Source organism: Trichosurus vulpecula, chromosome 4, assembly GCF_011100635.1.
Source record: "Trichosurus vulpecula isolate mTriVul1 chromosome 4, mTriVul1.pri, whole genome shotgun sequence".
Taxonomy (NCBI): domain Eukaryota; kingdom Metazoa; phylum Chordata; class Mammalia; order Diprotodontia; family Phalangeridae; genus Trichosurus; species Trichosurus vulpecula.
This window is the reverse complement of record NC_050576.1, coordinates 159,751,142-159,764,171: the sequence shown is the minus strand read 5'-3', so window position 1 is coordinate 159,764,171 and position 13,030 is coordinate 159,751,142. Positions and strand designations below refer to the sequence as shown.

The window sequence follows — 13,030 nt, the reverse complement described above, 5'->3', positions numbered from 1 at the left end:
GAAAACAGGCCTCAGTTCTTTGCTTGCCTTGGTATTTTTTCTTTCCTTCTAGGTGAAGGAATGAGAGATGACCACCCTGTGAGTTTCAAAATGTAATGAGAGTGAGCCATTTGGGAATTTGGGAGGTGAGTCAAGGCTAGTCTTGCAGCTGGCAATAAGGAGCAACCTTCAGGATCTTTGTGATCCAGCCAGCATTAGATGAATTTGAATGTGAACTTGGTGGGACCAATGTTAATTAAAAATTGTTCTGAGTCTGAGTCCACTTTTCCCAGAGACTAATTTTAAGGTGAGTGTGCCCCAAAGGTGTATGGGGAAAATATTTCTATTTTTCTTGCTGTATCTTCAAAGTAAGTCTCCTTCTGTAAAAGCTAATTAATTTTAAGAGGTTAAAAGATACTATGGCATTAGTCCACTAGTAGTTAACAGTGTGAGGGGAAAGAAAACCTGTGGGGTTCTGGCCCATAGAAGCCCAAGGCTTCGTAGTCCTAACGTTCAAGTGATACACCCTAGGACCCTAAGGAGTTGATGTAGCTAGCCGGGCTCTGGGATGTGATCCAAGAGGGCACTCTGTGTATGAACATACAAGATATCTATATTGTAGAAATGAAAGGTAATCTCAGAGAGTAGTCTCTAGAAGTAAAGAGTGTATGGGTGCAGAAGGTGGCATTTAATCTGAGATTTGACGGAGATCAGAGAAGCAAGGAGGTAGAGGTGAAGAGGGAAAGCATTCCAGGCATGGGAGACCAGCTGAAATAGGACAAAGTCAGGAGGGAGCTTTGTGTGCAAAGAACAACAAGGCCAGTGACCCTGGATCATAGAGAACTCAGGGGGCTAAAGCACAAGAAGACTAGAAAGGGTTGTGAAGGCCTTTAAATGCCAAAGAGAGAAACTGATGTGTAATTTTGGTGGTGATACAAAACTACTGCAGTTTACTGACTAGGAGGGTGGCATAGTGAGACTTGCACTTTAGGAAAATCACTTTGGCAACTGTGTGGAGGACCCAAGGCCTGAGAGATCAAGCAGAAGGCTCTGGCTATGGTCTAGGCCTGACGTGTTGAAGGCCTGCATACAGGGTGGTGGCTGAGGGAAGAGGGAAGGGGGACTAAACGAGACTGAGCAAAGAAGAATCCTTTTCTGGGTCATAGATGGAGACCTAGAACATAGGTCCTTTAGTCTATTCCCCTCATTTTAGGAAACAGGACTAGGAAGGTTATGACTTGCCTAAGGTCACATAAGTAGTAAGTAGCTGAGCTAGGATCTGAACTCGGATCCCTTGATACCAAATCCAACATTTTTTCCTCTGTCCAATGTTGCTTTATTGTGATTCTTCCTAGAGAAAGTAAAAGAATTTATCCAGGAAAGATTTATTGAACATTGGCCACATGCAAATCTCTATGCTAGGTGCCATGTGTGATACAAGGATGAATTAGTAAGATCCCTGACTTCATAAAGCTTCCATAGGATATAAGAGAAATACAGAAATGACTATAACACAATATAGTTTGTAATGCATGTGTAGGCTTTATATATACTGACTACATCTTTCCTTCAGTGTTCCAGGCGTGCCTCTGAGGCAGCTATGAGGCTGTCTTCTTTACAATGACTTCTTATGAGCGCCCACCAGTGTGCTTCTCAGTTTGAATATTGGTTATTATTAATTAATAACAGGCTCAATCAGTTTTTAGAAAAGAGTTTTTATTCAGGTTGTATGATAAGAACAGCTGGTACAAATATATCCCCAAATGTCTGTGGAGTGCTCTCCTACAAATACATATTGAGTTCAGGGGAAAGTGGATTCAAGCTTAGAGAGCACATTGCAAAAAAGAGGTGGCTCAGCTCCTGTAAACACTTGTGCTATAGTCCTCAAGATGGTGCGTGTGTGTGTGTGTGTGTGTGTGTGTGTGTGTGTGTGTGTTTCTTTCTTATTCTTTGATCTTTACAGAATTTGTATGGAGTCTGTCCTTGGCTCCCAATTCAGACATTGCCATCAGCTGTTCCAGGGACCCTGCTAGGATGATGCTAGAAGATGGAAAGTAATGAGAAGGTAGGAAGTCTAAAATCCTTGAGCTTCAAAGGATCCTTCTCTGATCAAGGAGGAAGGTATACCTAGGCTGAGGCTAAGAGTGCCCCACAAGTGATTCCTCCTCAGAAATGCTTTTCTATTTTCTCTGCTGCTAGACACTTCAGTCCTTGACTCCCACTAGCTCTGCCAACTTATACAGGTCCCAGAGCATGGGAACAAGTGCCACCACCAATCCACACAGACTTTCTGTGACACCTAGGGAGGTACCTAGGCCTAGTTCATTCCTAGTGGATAATTAGGATATATTCTCATCTGATAAATATAGCAGGGCTTAGCATCTTCACCCTATTCTTTAAAAGGAAGTGGGATGTTTGATTGATTTCCGCCAATTACCCTCACCATGACTGACTAGTGAACCAGTAGGGGTAGCTAGGCAGTTGAGTGGGTATAGTGCTGTGCCTGAAGTCAGGAAGACTCATCTTTCTGAATTCAAATCTGGCCTAAGACACTTACTAGCTGTGTGACCCTGGGCAAGGAATTTAACCCTGTTCACCTCAGATCCTCTTCTCTAAAATGAGCTGGAGAAGGAAATGGCAAATCACTCCAGTATCTTTGTCAAGAAAACCCCAAATGGGGTCACAAAGGGTTGGATACGACCGTGACTGAACAACAAAAGCAACAACAAAAAAGGCCAGTATCTATTATAGGTTGTGAGAGATTATATCCAGATAGGTTAATCGATCAACTTTTAAGCACCTACTATGTGCAAGCACTTTGGTGGGTATTTGATAATACAGAAATAGTAGATAATATAGGTTTCCTGCCATCATGGAGTTAATAACTTAGTAATGGAAGGCTACTCAGAGGACTTCATGGAAATCAGTCCTATGAATTGGGCTCCTGCCTAGAGACCCAGAGATCTGTAAGGTGACTGCTGGGAAGATCTAGGGGAATAAACAGGTAGATGGATGGAATTATTTAGACATTAAATATAATTTAGTGACTTTGGGACCTTGTGACACAAAGGCAGAAGGGCAATCATGTATAAAATAGAAGGTTTGTGCCTGTCTAGGACAGGGGCGTAGAACTTGTGGCCTCCAGGCTACATGTGGCTCTCCAGGTCCTCAAGTGTGTTCCTTTGACGAATCCAAACTTCACAGAAGGGGATTTATTCTGTGATGTTTGGATTCAAAGGACCTCACTTGAGGATCTAGAGGGTCACATGTAGCCTTGACGCTGCAGATTTCCCACCCAGGTGTAGGACTATGCCCGAGTGGAGGAAAAAGTTAGCTCTGACTTTTCTCATCAGTCTCCTCTTGTGTGCAGAGACACTTCTCTTGCTGATCCTGAGGTCCCAGCGGATTAGAGGATAATTTGTCAGTTATTCTAAGTCTGCACATCTGCCCCATCTGGGGGAGGAGGGCCTTTCAGCCTTTCCTTTTAGCCTTTGCATGGTTAGAGGGAGGAGAAAGGGTAGCTCTATCCATTGGCCAAGCAAGCAAATTACGGCTGGAGGGTCCTGGTTGCTTTCAGTGTGTTGATTCTTTTCTAACAGTGGCTGAGAAACCTGAGGAATGGGGTGGGGGCTTCCACTGTTGTTTGTCAACCAATGACATGCGCTTTACGCCTTGACGTTGCTGGGGCTTGTTGACCTTGCGCTTCTTAGCTCCTACCTCTTCAGTTTGCCCCTTGGCTGGGGAGAACCTGATGCCCAGTGTCCACAAGAGGATCCCAAGGAGGAGAAGCCCCTTCCACAGTAGAATCCACTTCAAGGGACAGGAATATACATTCACAGGCTCTATTTGATCAGAAACAGAGAATTGGCCACATGGAACATGAGACAGTTCGGGCTGTTTGGGATGATGGGTGGGAATTAATCTGGGCAACTTACTCCTAAGAGGTTGGGCAGATTTCTAGGATGCCAGACCACTCATTAGAGCTTTTAGGTGTAGATAGGGTCAGAGTATTGATATCACCTGTGGAGCAGGGCTAGGGTTACGGTAAAATGATACTGCCTTCTCTGTAATTCCTTCAATGATGAAATGTGAGGTCTGTAGATGGGCCCATTCCAAAGCAGGTCATAAATATTCCCCCTGACATCAAGGTTATCCCTGCTGCTCCCCAAACCCCTCCCTCCCCCTCTACTCCTAGGAAAGTTTGGATTGCTCCCTTCACTGGAGTGGCCTCCAAAAGCCTTCGTAGAGGAGGGAACATGGATATGGGACAAGAGCATTTCTCCCCCAGTTCAGTGCTTCCTAAACCATATGGGATCATGTAACTGAATGCGGGGGGTTGCAAAAAATTTGGCAACAAAGTTTCTTAAGTGCAATGATCAAAAATTAGTTAATAATCAAATGCATAAAGAATCTGAGGTATTTCTGGTAGAGCTTGCCTGTGTTGCAACATGCAACTTCATTGCAGCCTTGGTTCTAGACATACAACATGCATACTTTGCACTGCACATGCCATTATTCTACACAACACAAACAAACACTGCCAGAAACACCAGCTCAGATTGGAGACTATTGTCTTTAATAAATCATAAAATTATATGCATATCAAAGAATTGTTTTAAAATAAATTTGTTTATGATTTATTATCAGTAAATGTTTGATTTGTATACCTATTTTATATACCTATATACCTGGGTTTGGGTAAAAATTTCTCGGGTGAAAAGGGGTCTCAAATGGAAAAACTTTCAGAAGCATTGTCCTAGTTCCAATGAAAGGATTTGACTTAGCCATCTAAAACTCCTACTGCCACAGTTCGTGTGTGGTATGAATTACCCAGCTTTCCCACTTAACCCTGAAACTCCCCCTCCCCACACCTCCCTCTCACTTCTGGGATCCATCACACCTACCCGGTGGAGCTTTGTCTGAAGCATAAATGTCCCTCAGAGCACAGATATCCTTCAGGTCTATGGTGATATTTCTCTGATCCACAGGATTGCTGGCCAAGCAGGTGAGTGAGGAGTTTGATAGACCCATGGGTAAGGACAGACTCAGGGTTCTGGAGTTGGGAGATTCCTCTGACATTTCTGATTGCTTCAGCCCACTCAGGAGGTTCCAACTCCTCCAGATCACTGTTATAGCTTTCCCAGGCCCCGAGACTTGGCAATCCAGGGTGATGTTGCACCAGAGCGGTGTGAGACACTGTGACTGGATATGGATCTGAGGAAAAGGGATGGGTTCTGGGGTCAAAGGAAAAGAAGAGAAATTAGGGCCCGGCATGTGGAATATCAGGAGTCACCACTCCTCATGCTGCCAGCCATCTTTCACAGGGTGTCATGCTTCTCAAAAGGATGTCCTTTATAATATTCACAGATATAGAACAATCACCATTAGAACTTGTCAGGGAAATCTGGCCCCAGGCAAAGGAAGCACCAACTGGACCTTCCAATCAAAACTAAAATTCATGCTGTGAAAAAATACAAGTAATTGAGGGAAATTTAGTTGACTATGTGGGAAATTTAGTTCTTAAATTGGCTTCTCTGCTTCTGAAAGAGCACAGTTTTTGCATCCTCTCAATTTTGGTGCTCTGAAACAAATCCCTGGGCATTCTATCCTAGTTAGAGCTCTGATAAGCACTATTCCATTTTTCCAAAGGAGAAGGTGAGGGCCACAGAAGAGAAGAGGTTCATTCTACTGACCAAGAAACCTAAAAGTTCTGACTCCTCCTTTCTCTTTTGGTACTAAAGACTGAGTTAAGATATGTAGTTAGAAAATGAGTGGTGGTTTTTTTTGTAATTGTTTTGGGATTTAATGATTAGAATCAGAGTAAAGGGAGGGTGGGGGAGGGATGATTATAGATGACTGAGTTAACTTCAAAATAGGAAGATGCTATGATTTGGAGGAACTTGGGAACTGGGCTCCAGAATGAATCCTTCTCTACTCTCTCTGAACCCCCTTCCACAGACTCTGACTTGCACAATAGACTTTGGAAAGAAAGAGGTACAAAGAATAGCTTGTTTCTGTGGGTGAAGAGGGCATCTGAGCCTGTTGACTTCAGTAAGGTCTCCCTTCAGGAGGGAAGGGAATAGGGGAGAAGCAGCAGCAGAGGCAGCAGAAAGAAAAGATGCAAATGAAAAAGAAGAAGAAGAGGAGGAGAAGAAAAAGAGGAGAGGAGGAAAAGAAAAATTAGTCATAGCAGCATCAGCAGGATCACACATCTAGGAAGCATGTGAGGCCAGATTTGAATTCAGGTCTGACTCCCAAGTCCAGGATTCTATCCACCTAGCTACCTAAAACAAAGCAAAACACCACAAAAACAACAGAAACAACAACAAAACCCCCGTCATGTTTGTTACTTAACTTCTCTAGCCCTCGGTTGCCTCATTTGTAAAATGTGCAGGGGTTCTCTAAGAAACTTCCCAATAGAACTGTCTGAGCATAGCTCAGGCTACCTTGGGTGAGTCAGAATATGGTCATGAGTTCTGTGGTAAGGGAAGTCTTCCATCAGAGATGGAATGACTACTTGCCTTTGATGCTGTAGAAGGATTTCCCTGAGGTTAGAGGTTGGGCTAGAACCAGTGCTTCCTAAACTGTGGGTCCTAACCCCCAAATTTGGCAACAGTAAGAGGTTTCTGAGCATGCAATGACTAAAAATTAATTTAAAAAATCAAACACCTAACGAATCCAGTGTTTCTGGCAGTGCTTGCCCATGTTGCATTGTACAACTTCATCGCAGCCTTCTTCTGAACAGAAAGTATGTGCACTTTGCACTGTGTATGCCCTCAGGCCATGCAATATCAACCAAAAACTGCCCGACCTCAAAAAGGGGTCTCCAGTGGAGAAAAAGTTTGAGAAGCCCTGAACTAGATGACCATTGAGGTCCCTTCTAACTCTGGGGTGCTATGTTTCCAGGCTCCCTGGCTATTGGAGTCATATTTACCATAGACAGAGAGGGCAAAGGAGTGAACCATGAACATTCCAGATATGAATATGACCCGAGCCTCATATAATCCACTGTCCTTGAGAGTCACATTCCTAATAATGAGGGAGGCATCATGCAGGGCTCCCAGCCTCTTTTTGTATCTGTCCAAGGGGCTGTGCCAAAGAAAGGAGTGGCTCCCAGGCCCAAAGGAGAGTAGCTGAAGGTTCTCAGAATTAAACCTCCATTCAATCTCTTGGATTTCTGCTCCTAGGGAGACATTGAGTGGGAGCAGGATGTCTCCCCCAACAATCACATCCACTCTGTGGCAAGAGGTCCTGGCTCCTTTCTCCTGGGTACCTGTGTTGGAAGACAAGAGGGTCATTCAAAAGGCATTCATTTTATTCCACAACCATTTAATAAAGCTCTTATTAAGTGCAAAGCAGGTGCTTGGCACTGGGGAATCTACAAAGATAAACAGGACATAGCTCCTGGCCTCATGGGGCTTATCACCCAGAAGATAGCTATCATTTCTAGTAATAATAGCTAGCATTTATACAGAATTTTAAGGCTTGCAAAGGGCTTCACACATTATCTCATTTTATCCTCACAATCACCCTGAGAGGTAGGTGCAATTAATATCCCCATTTTGCAGCTGAGGAAACTGAGTCACAGAGAGGTAAGGTGACTTGTCCAGCATCACACAGCTAGTAAGTGTTGGAAGCAGGATTTTAATTCAAGCAAGATTTCCTGACTTCCGTACTCTGGACAATGAACCATCTAGGTGCCTGGAGGGCACATATACAGGAGTGCAATTTATTTAAATTGCAGTATCATAATATCAGGTGAGAGCTGGAAGGAGACTTAGTGAGTGCTTGGTGTAATCCTCTTATTTTACAGGTGAGGAAACAGACCTGCAGAGAACTGACTTGCCTAAAGTCACAGAATAGTTATCGGAGTGGAGAACTGAACCCAGGTCCTGGAGCTCTCTTTCCTCTATACACCAGCCAACTCTCAAAGCTTGAGACGTCAGTAATTGAATGACCTCAAAGATATAGGCATTCTTGTATAGGTACTCCATTGATGGAGACCACAGGGCTCCTGTGGGGCTTTGTCTGAAGCCCCTTCTCATCCTGGGAGATTCTTGTCTGTTTGTTCAGGTGTTTTTCAGTCATATGAGACTCTCCATGATGCCAAATTGGGGTTTTCTTGGCAGAGATTCTGGAGCAGTTTGTCATTTCCTTCTCCAGTTCATTTTACAGATGAGGAAACTGAGGCAAACAGGGTCAAGGGACTTGCCCAGGGTCGAACAGCTGGTGTCTGAGGTCAGATTTGAATTCAGGAAGATGAGTCTCCCTGACTCCAGGGCTGGCACTTCATCCCCTGAGCCACCTAGCTTTCTGATTTTTGACTATGTCCTCCCATAAATCCTCCACAGAAGACTTATTCAACACATCGAAGGCCATTTTGTAGATGTTGTGATCTTCTGTGATCTTCTGTGCTGGCTCTGAATTACTTCTGATGGATGCTTGGGCCACCTCTTTCCTCAGCCATTCAGTTCCTTTTATTCTACCTTCTTTGTACCCAAGTCACAGTTGTTAATATATACAGTATCCCAAAAGACTTAGGGCAGTTTAAATTTTTTAAAATTAATAAATCAATTTTTAATTGTTAGTTTTCAATATTCGCTTTATAAGATATTGAGTTCCAAATTTTCTCCCCTCTTTCCTCCCCTCTCCCCCAAGACAGTATTCAATCTGATATAGCCTGTTATATGTATGATCATATTAAACATATTTCTACATTAGTTATTTTGTGAAAGAAGAATCAGAACAAAAGGGCAAAACCATGAGAAAGAAAAAAAGGAAAATAGTGTGCTTCAATCTGCATTCAGACCCCACAGTTCTGTCTCTGGAGGTGGATAGCATTTTCCATCATGAGTCTTTTGGAATTGTCTTAGGTCACTGTATTGCTCAAAAGAGGACTTAAGGCCATTTTAAGCTGTAAGAGCTAAACCTTATAAAACAATAACAAATAGTAATAATAAATAAAGCAATAAATCAGAAAATCAATTTAAGCTTTAATCGTTTAAAACTAAATTAAGGCTTTTGGGACACTGTATACTATAAAGCTTCTCTAAGACTTTTGGGACTTGCTTTATTGTTGATAAAAGATGTCTCTTATATCAGGCCTCTTATGCCACACTTCAGAACTCCATCGATCCCTGAGCTCATAGATCTCACAGGGCTTTTCTGCAACAACCAAGGGTAAATTGAGGCAGCTTTCTGGAGTCAATAGCTAGCCTTGGCATCAGGACAAATCACTTAATTGCCATTGCCCCAGACAGCTCTCTTAGACTTTAAGTTGCAGAGGTGATCTTTTTTTTTTTTTTTACTAGAGGAAGTTGCTCCCTGGGAATCTCTTTCACTGATAAAATCACCGGTCTTAATAAATAAAAAAAAAAAGTACAGGTGAAAAACCAGGGAGTGGATAAGGTGTGTTCTCTTAGCTAATAAATATAACTAGAGAGCAGATTAGGGACTGCTAGGTGGCGCCGTAGTACACAGAGTGCTGGACCTGGAATCAGGAAGACTCATCTTCCTGATTTCAAATCTGGCCCCAGACACTTAGCAACTGTGTGACCCTGGGCAAGGCACTTAACCCTGTTTGCCTCAGTTTCCTCATCTGTCAAATGAACTGGAGAAGAAAATTGCAAACAGCTCCAGTATCTTTACCAAGAAAACCCCAAATAGGGTCACAAAGAGTCTGAAAATGATTGAATTAAAAGCCATAGTCCCTGGACCTAGTCTCAAATGCTCAAAATTTTATCCCTGTCCCCAACGAGGATAACAAATACCTATTCCCATCTTGCATGACAATCTGTGGAGAATATACTTGTGTTCTTTGGGCCCATGAAAAGAGGAGTAGAAAAAGGAAGAGTTTAGGCAGCCCTAGGTGTGAACGATGCAAACTTTCCAAACCAAATATCAGTTTTATACCACCACATATTTTGGAAACCAACATGTCATCCATGGCTCAAAACTGAAGTTCTGATTATGCCTTGACTAGGTTCAGTCTTTGGACCTGTGACTTCTTTGGTATAGGTAATTACTAGTGATTAGTACTTACTGTGCAACCTTAGAGAGTTGCTTGGGGCATTGAGAGGGATGTGACTTGTCCCATGTTATAGCCAGTGGGTATCAAATTCAGGAATTGAACAGAGACCTTCCTGACTCCATGGGTGGCTGCTAGCCAGTCTCTCAAGCTGTATCTCAGTAGTGGGCATTTACGTAGCACTTTGAAGGTTGCATTGAGCTTCTGAATGTAGCCCTTGCTTCCAAATTATCTTTTTCATCTCTGTGGTGACCCAAGGGTCCAGGAAGTCTCTACCCAATGAGACAGACTTTGTGGTGAGGCGAATAGAATAGAGAATTTCAAGCCTATCATTGGAAGTGAGACTGCCCCATCATCTCAAAGCAAACAGATTTTACTTTTTTAAAAAATGATGACTTTTGTTTTTTACATAATCATAATTTCCCCCACTATACTTTCCTCTCCCTGTCCTTGAGAATTGTCTCATATAATAGCCAATACTTTTAAAAGACAAAAAAGGGAAAAGAAGAAAAAATCAGCATAAATGTTCAATACAATGAAAATGTCTCACAATATGTAACATGTACAATACTTGTGGACCTCCTATTTCCGCAAAGAGTGGGGTGGGGTGTCATCTCCTCTTTCCTTTTAAGCCAGGCTTGTTCTTTGTGATTTTGCTGCATTCACTTTTGATTTTTTGGTGGTTGTTAATTGTTTATGTTGTTTCATAGACTGTTTTCTTTCATATTTCTAATATATTGTTTCATATGTATCATATATATTTCACATATTGTTTCCTTTGCTCTGCGTACTTCACACTAGATCAATTCATGTTGCAGATCTTTCCATGATTCTCTGTATTCATCACATTTCTAATAAATTCATGTACCATAATTTGTTCAGTCATTTCAGCTGCATCTGACTCTTTGATACTAGAGTGGTTTGTCATTTCCTTCTCATTTTACAGATGAAGAAACTGGGGCAAAGAGGATTAAATGACTTGACCAGAGCCATACAGCTAGTAAGTGTCTGAGACCAAATTTGAACCCAGGGACGATGAAACTTCCTGATCCCAGGGCTGGCACTCTATCCAATGTGCTACCTAGCTGCCCCTTAACAATAGCAGCAGCAACAACAACCATCATAATTTGTTTAGCTATTCCCCAATTAATGTTTATCTACTTTGCTTCCATTTTTTTGGGGGAGGGCAGGGTATTACAAAAAATGCTGCTATAAATATTTTGATTTATATAGGGACTTTTCTTATACCTCCATGGGGTAGAAGCCTAGTAATGGAATCTCTGGGTCAAATGCATATGGGCATTTTAATCACTTTATTTGCATAATTCCAAATTGCTTTCCGAAATGATTGTACCAATTTGCAGCTCCACCAACCATGCAATAATGAGTCTAACTTCTCAGATTCCTCCAACATTTACTAGTCCCATTTTTGGTCATTTTTCTCAATTTGCTGAGTGTGAGGTGAAACCTCAGGGCTGTTATATGTAGCTAGTGGCACAGTGGATAGATCCTTGGACTTGGAATCAGGAAGTCCTGAGTTAAGATCTGGCCTGTGACCTTGGGTAAGTCACTTCACATCTCTCTGCCTTAGTTTCCCATCTGTAAAATGGGAACAATAACAGAATCTGCCTCCCAGGGCTGTTGTAAGGATAAAATCAGATAATATTTGTGAAATGTTTTGCAAACCTTAAGAAGAGAAGGGAACAAGTATTTATTAAATATTCCTATGTGTCAGCCCCATGCTAAGTACCTTGGGAGGCATCTGAACTCAGGTCTTCCTAACTCCAGGCCCAGCCTCTTTCCACTGTATTGCCTAGCTGCCTTAAAATGAGATCTTAATGCTAACTATTACTATTATTTTGATTTGTATTTCTCTTACTGGTGATTTGGAGCATTCTTTCTTGTGGTTGTTAATACTTTGCAATTTTTTCTTTTGAGAGCAGTTTATTCATATTCTTTGAACACTAATCTATTGGGGAATGATTTTTGGACATATACACACATGCACACATATATAATACACATACGTGCATATACATATATGAAGAAAGAGATTATATACATCAAGATGTCCCCCCCACTCAACTGCTTCCCTTCTTATGCTGAATGCATTAATTGTTAGGGCAGATTAACAAATCTTTCTAAGGAAAGGTTGTTCCCCAGATATTTGAAATGTCTCTGATTCACTCTTTCTATTGTATTTTTTTTTTACCTCTAACTAATTACCCATTCCCTGAATTATTTCATGGCCTCCCAATTGGTCATTCTGCCTCCACATTCATCCCTCTCCAATGCAGTGGAAGCATTTTGAAGCAGTGGAAAGATCAGCTGGTCGAGGGGTCCAAGCATTGCTCTCCCACTTACTGTCTCGGCGACCATGCATGAATCCCTTAAGGAGGTTCAGTGTCCTTGTCTGTAACACGTGGAAGTTGTATTAAATGTTCCTGAGGTCTGAGGACCTTTTAGGGTCTAGATTTATGGTCCTGTGATCTTACATAAATACCATCCTCAGGCGAATGTTCCTAAAATACTGCTTGCTACTGAAACTCAGAGCTGGTGCCAAGGAAGAGGCAGGAATCTGCTCCCACCCTAGGCCGAGAGCCCATGGAGCACCTGGAAGGGCCCTGATAGAGTTAGTGCCAATTGGCTCTAATACCTCCCCTCTTCCACATCAGGGCACCTCCCTGCCCTCAGCCTTACTGCTAATACTGCTCCCTTTTCACCTCTTATCTCTCTTTATCCCTGTGTGAGGAGCTGCAGAATCATTCATTTCATCCACATGTGTCCACATTTCTTGTTTTTCCCACAGTGTCTTGCACTGATATAGGAGGCAGTATGTGTAGTGATGTAGTAGAAAGTAGGAGCCCTATATCTGATAGAGGTTTGATTTGGAATACATATAGGGAATTAATATGCATTTATGTGAACAAGATCCATTTTCCTATAGATAAGTGGTCAAAGGATGTATGAGTGGATTTCAAAAGAAGAAACGCCAGTTATCAATAACCACATACAAGAATCTTC

The 13,030-nt window shown here is 42.2% G+C and overlaps 1 protein-coding gene across 1 annotated transcript; it reads right to left on the bottom strand.

Moving 5' to 3' along the window:
* Nucleotides 1-975: 975 nt before the first annotated feature.
* LOC118846898 (V-set and immunoglobulin domain-containing protein 10-like) lies at nucleotides 976-12,389 on the bottom strand. Its single transcript, XM_036755578.1, has 5 exons — nucleotides 12,371-12,389; nucleotides 6,914-7,252; nucleotides 4,884-5,213; nucleotides 3,649-3,821; nucleotides 976-1,080 (listed from the first exon to the last, which is right to left on the bottom strand). The coding sequence occupies exons 1-5, from the start codon at nucleotides 12,387-12,389 to the stop codon at nucleotides 976-978; spliced, it is 966 nt and encodes a 321-aa protein (XP_036611473.1).
* Nucleotides 12,390-13,030: the final 641 nt, after the last annotated feature.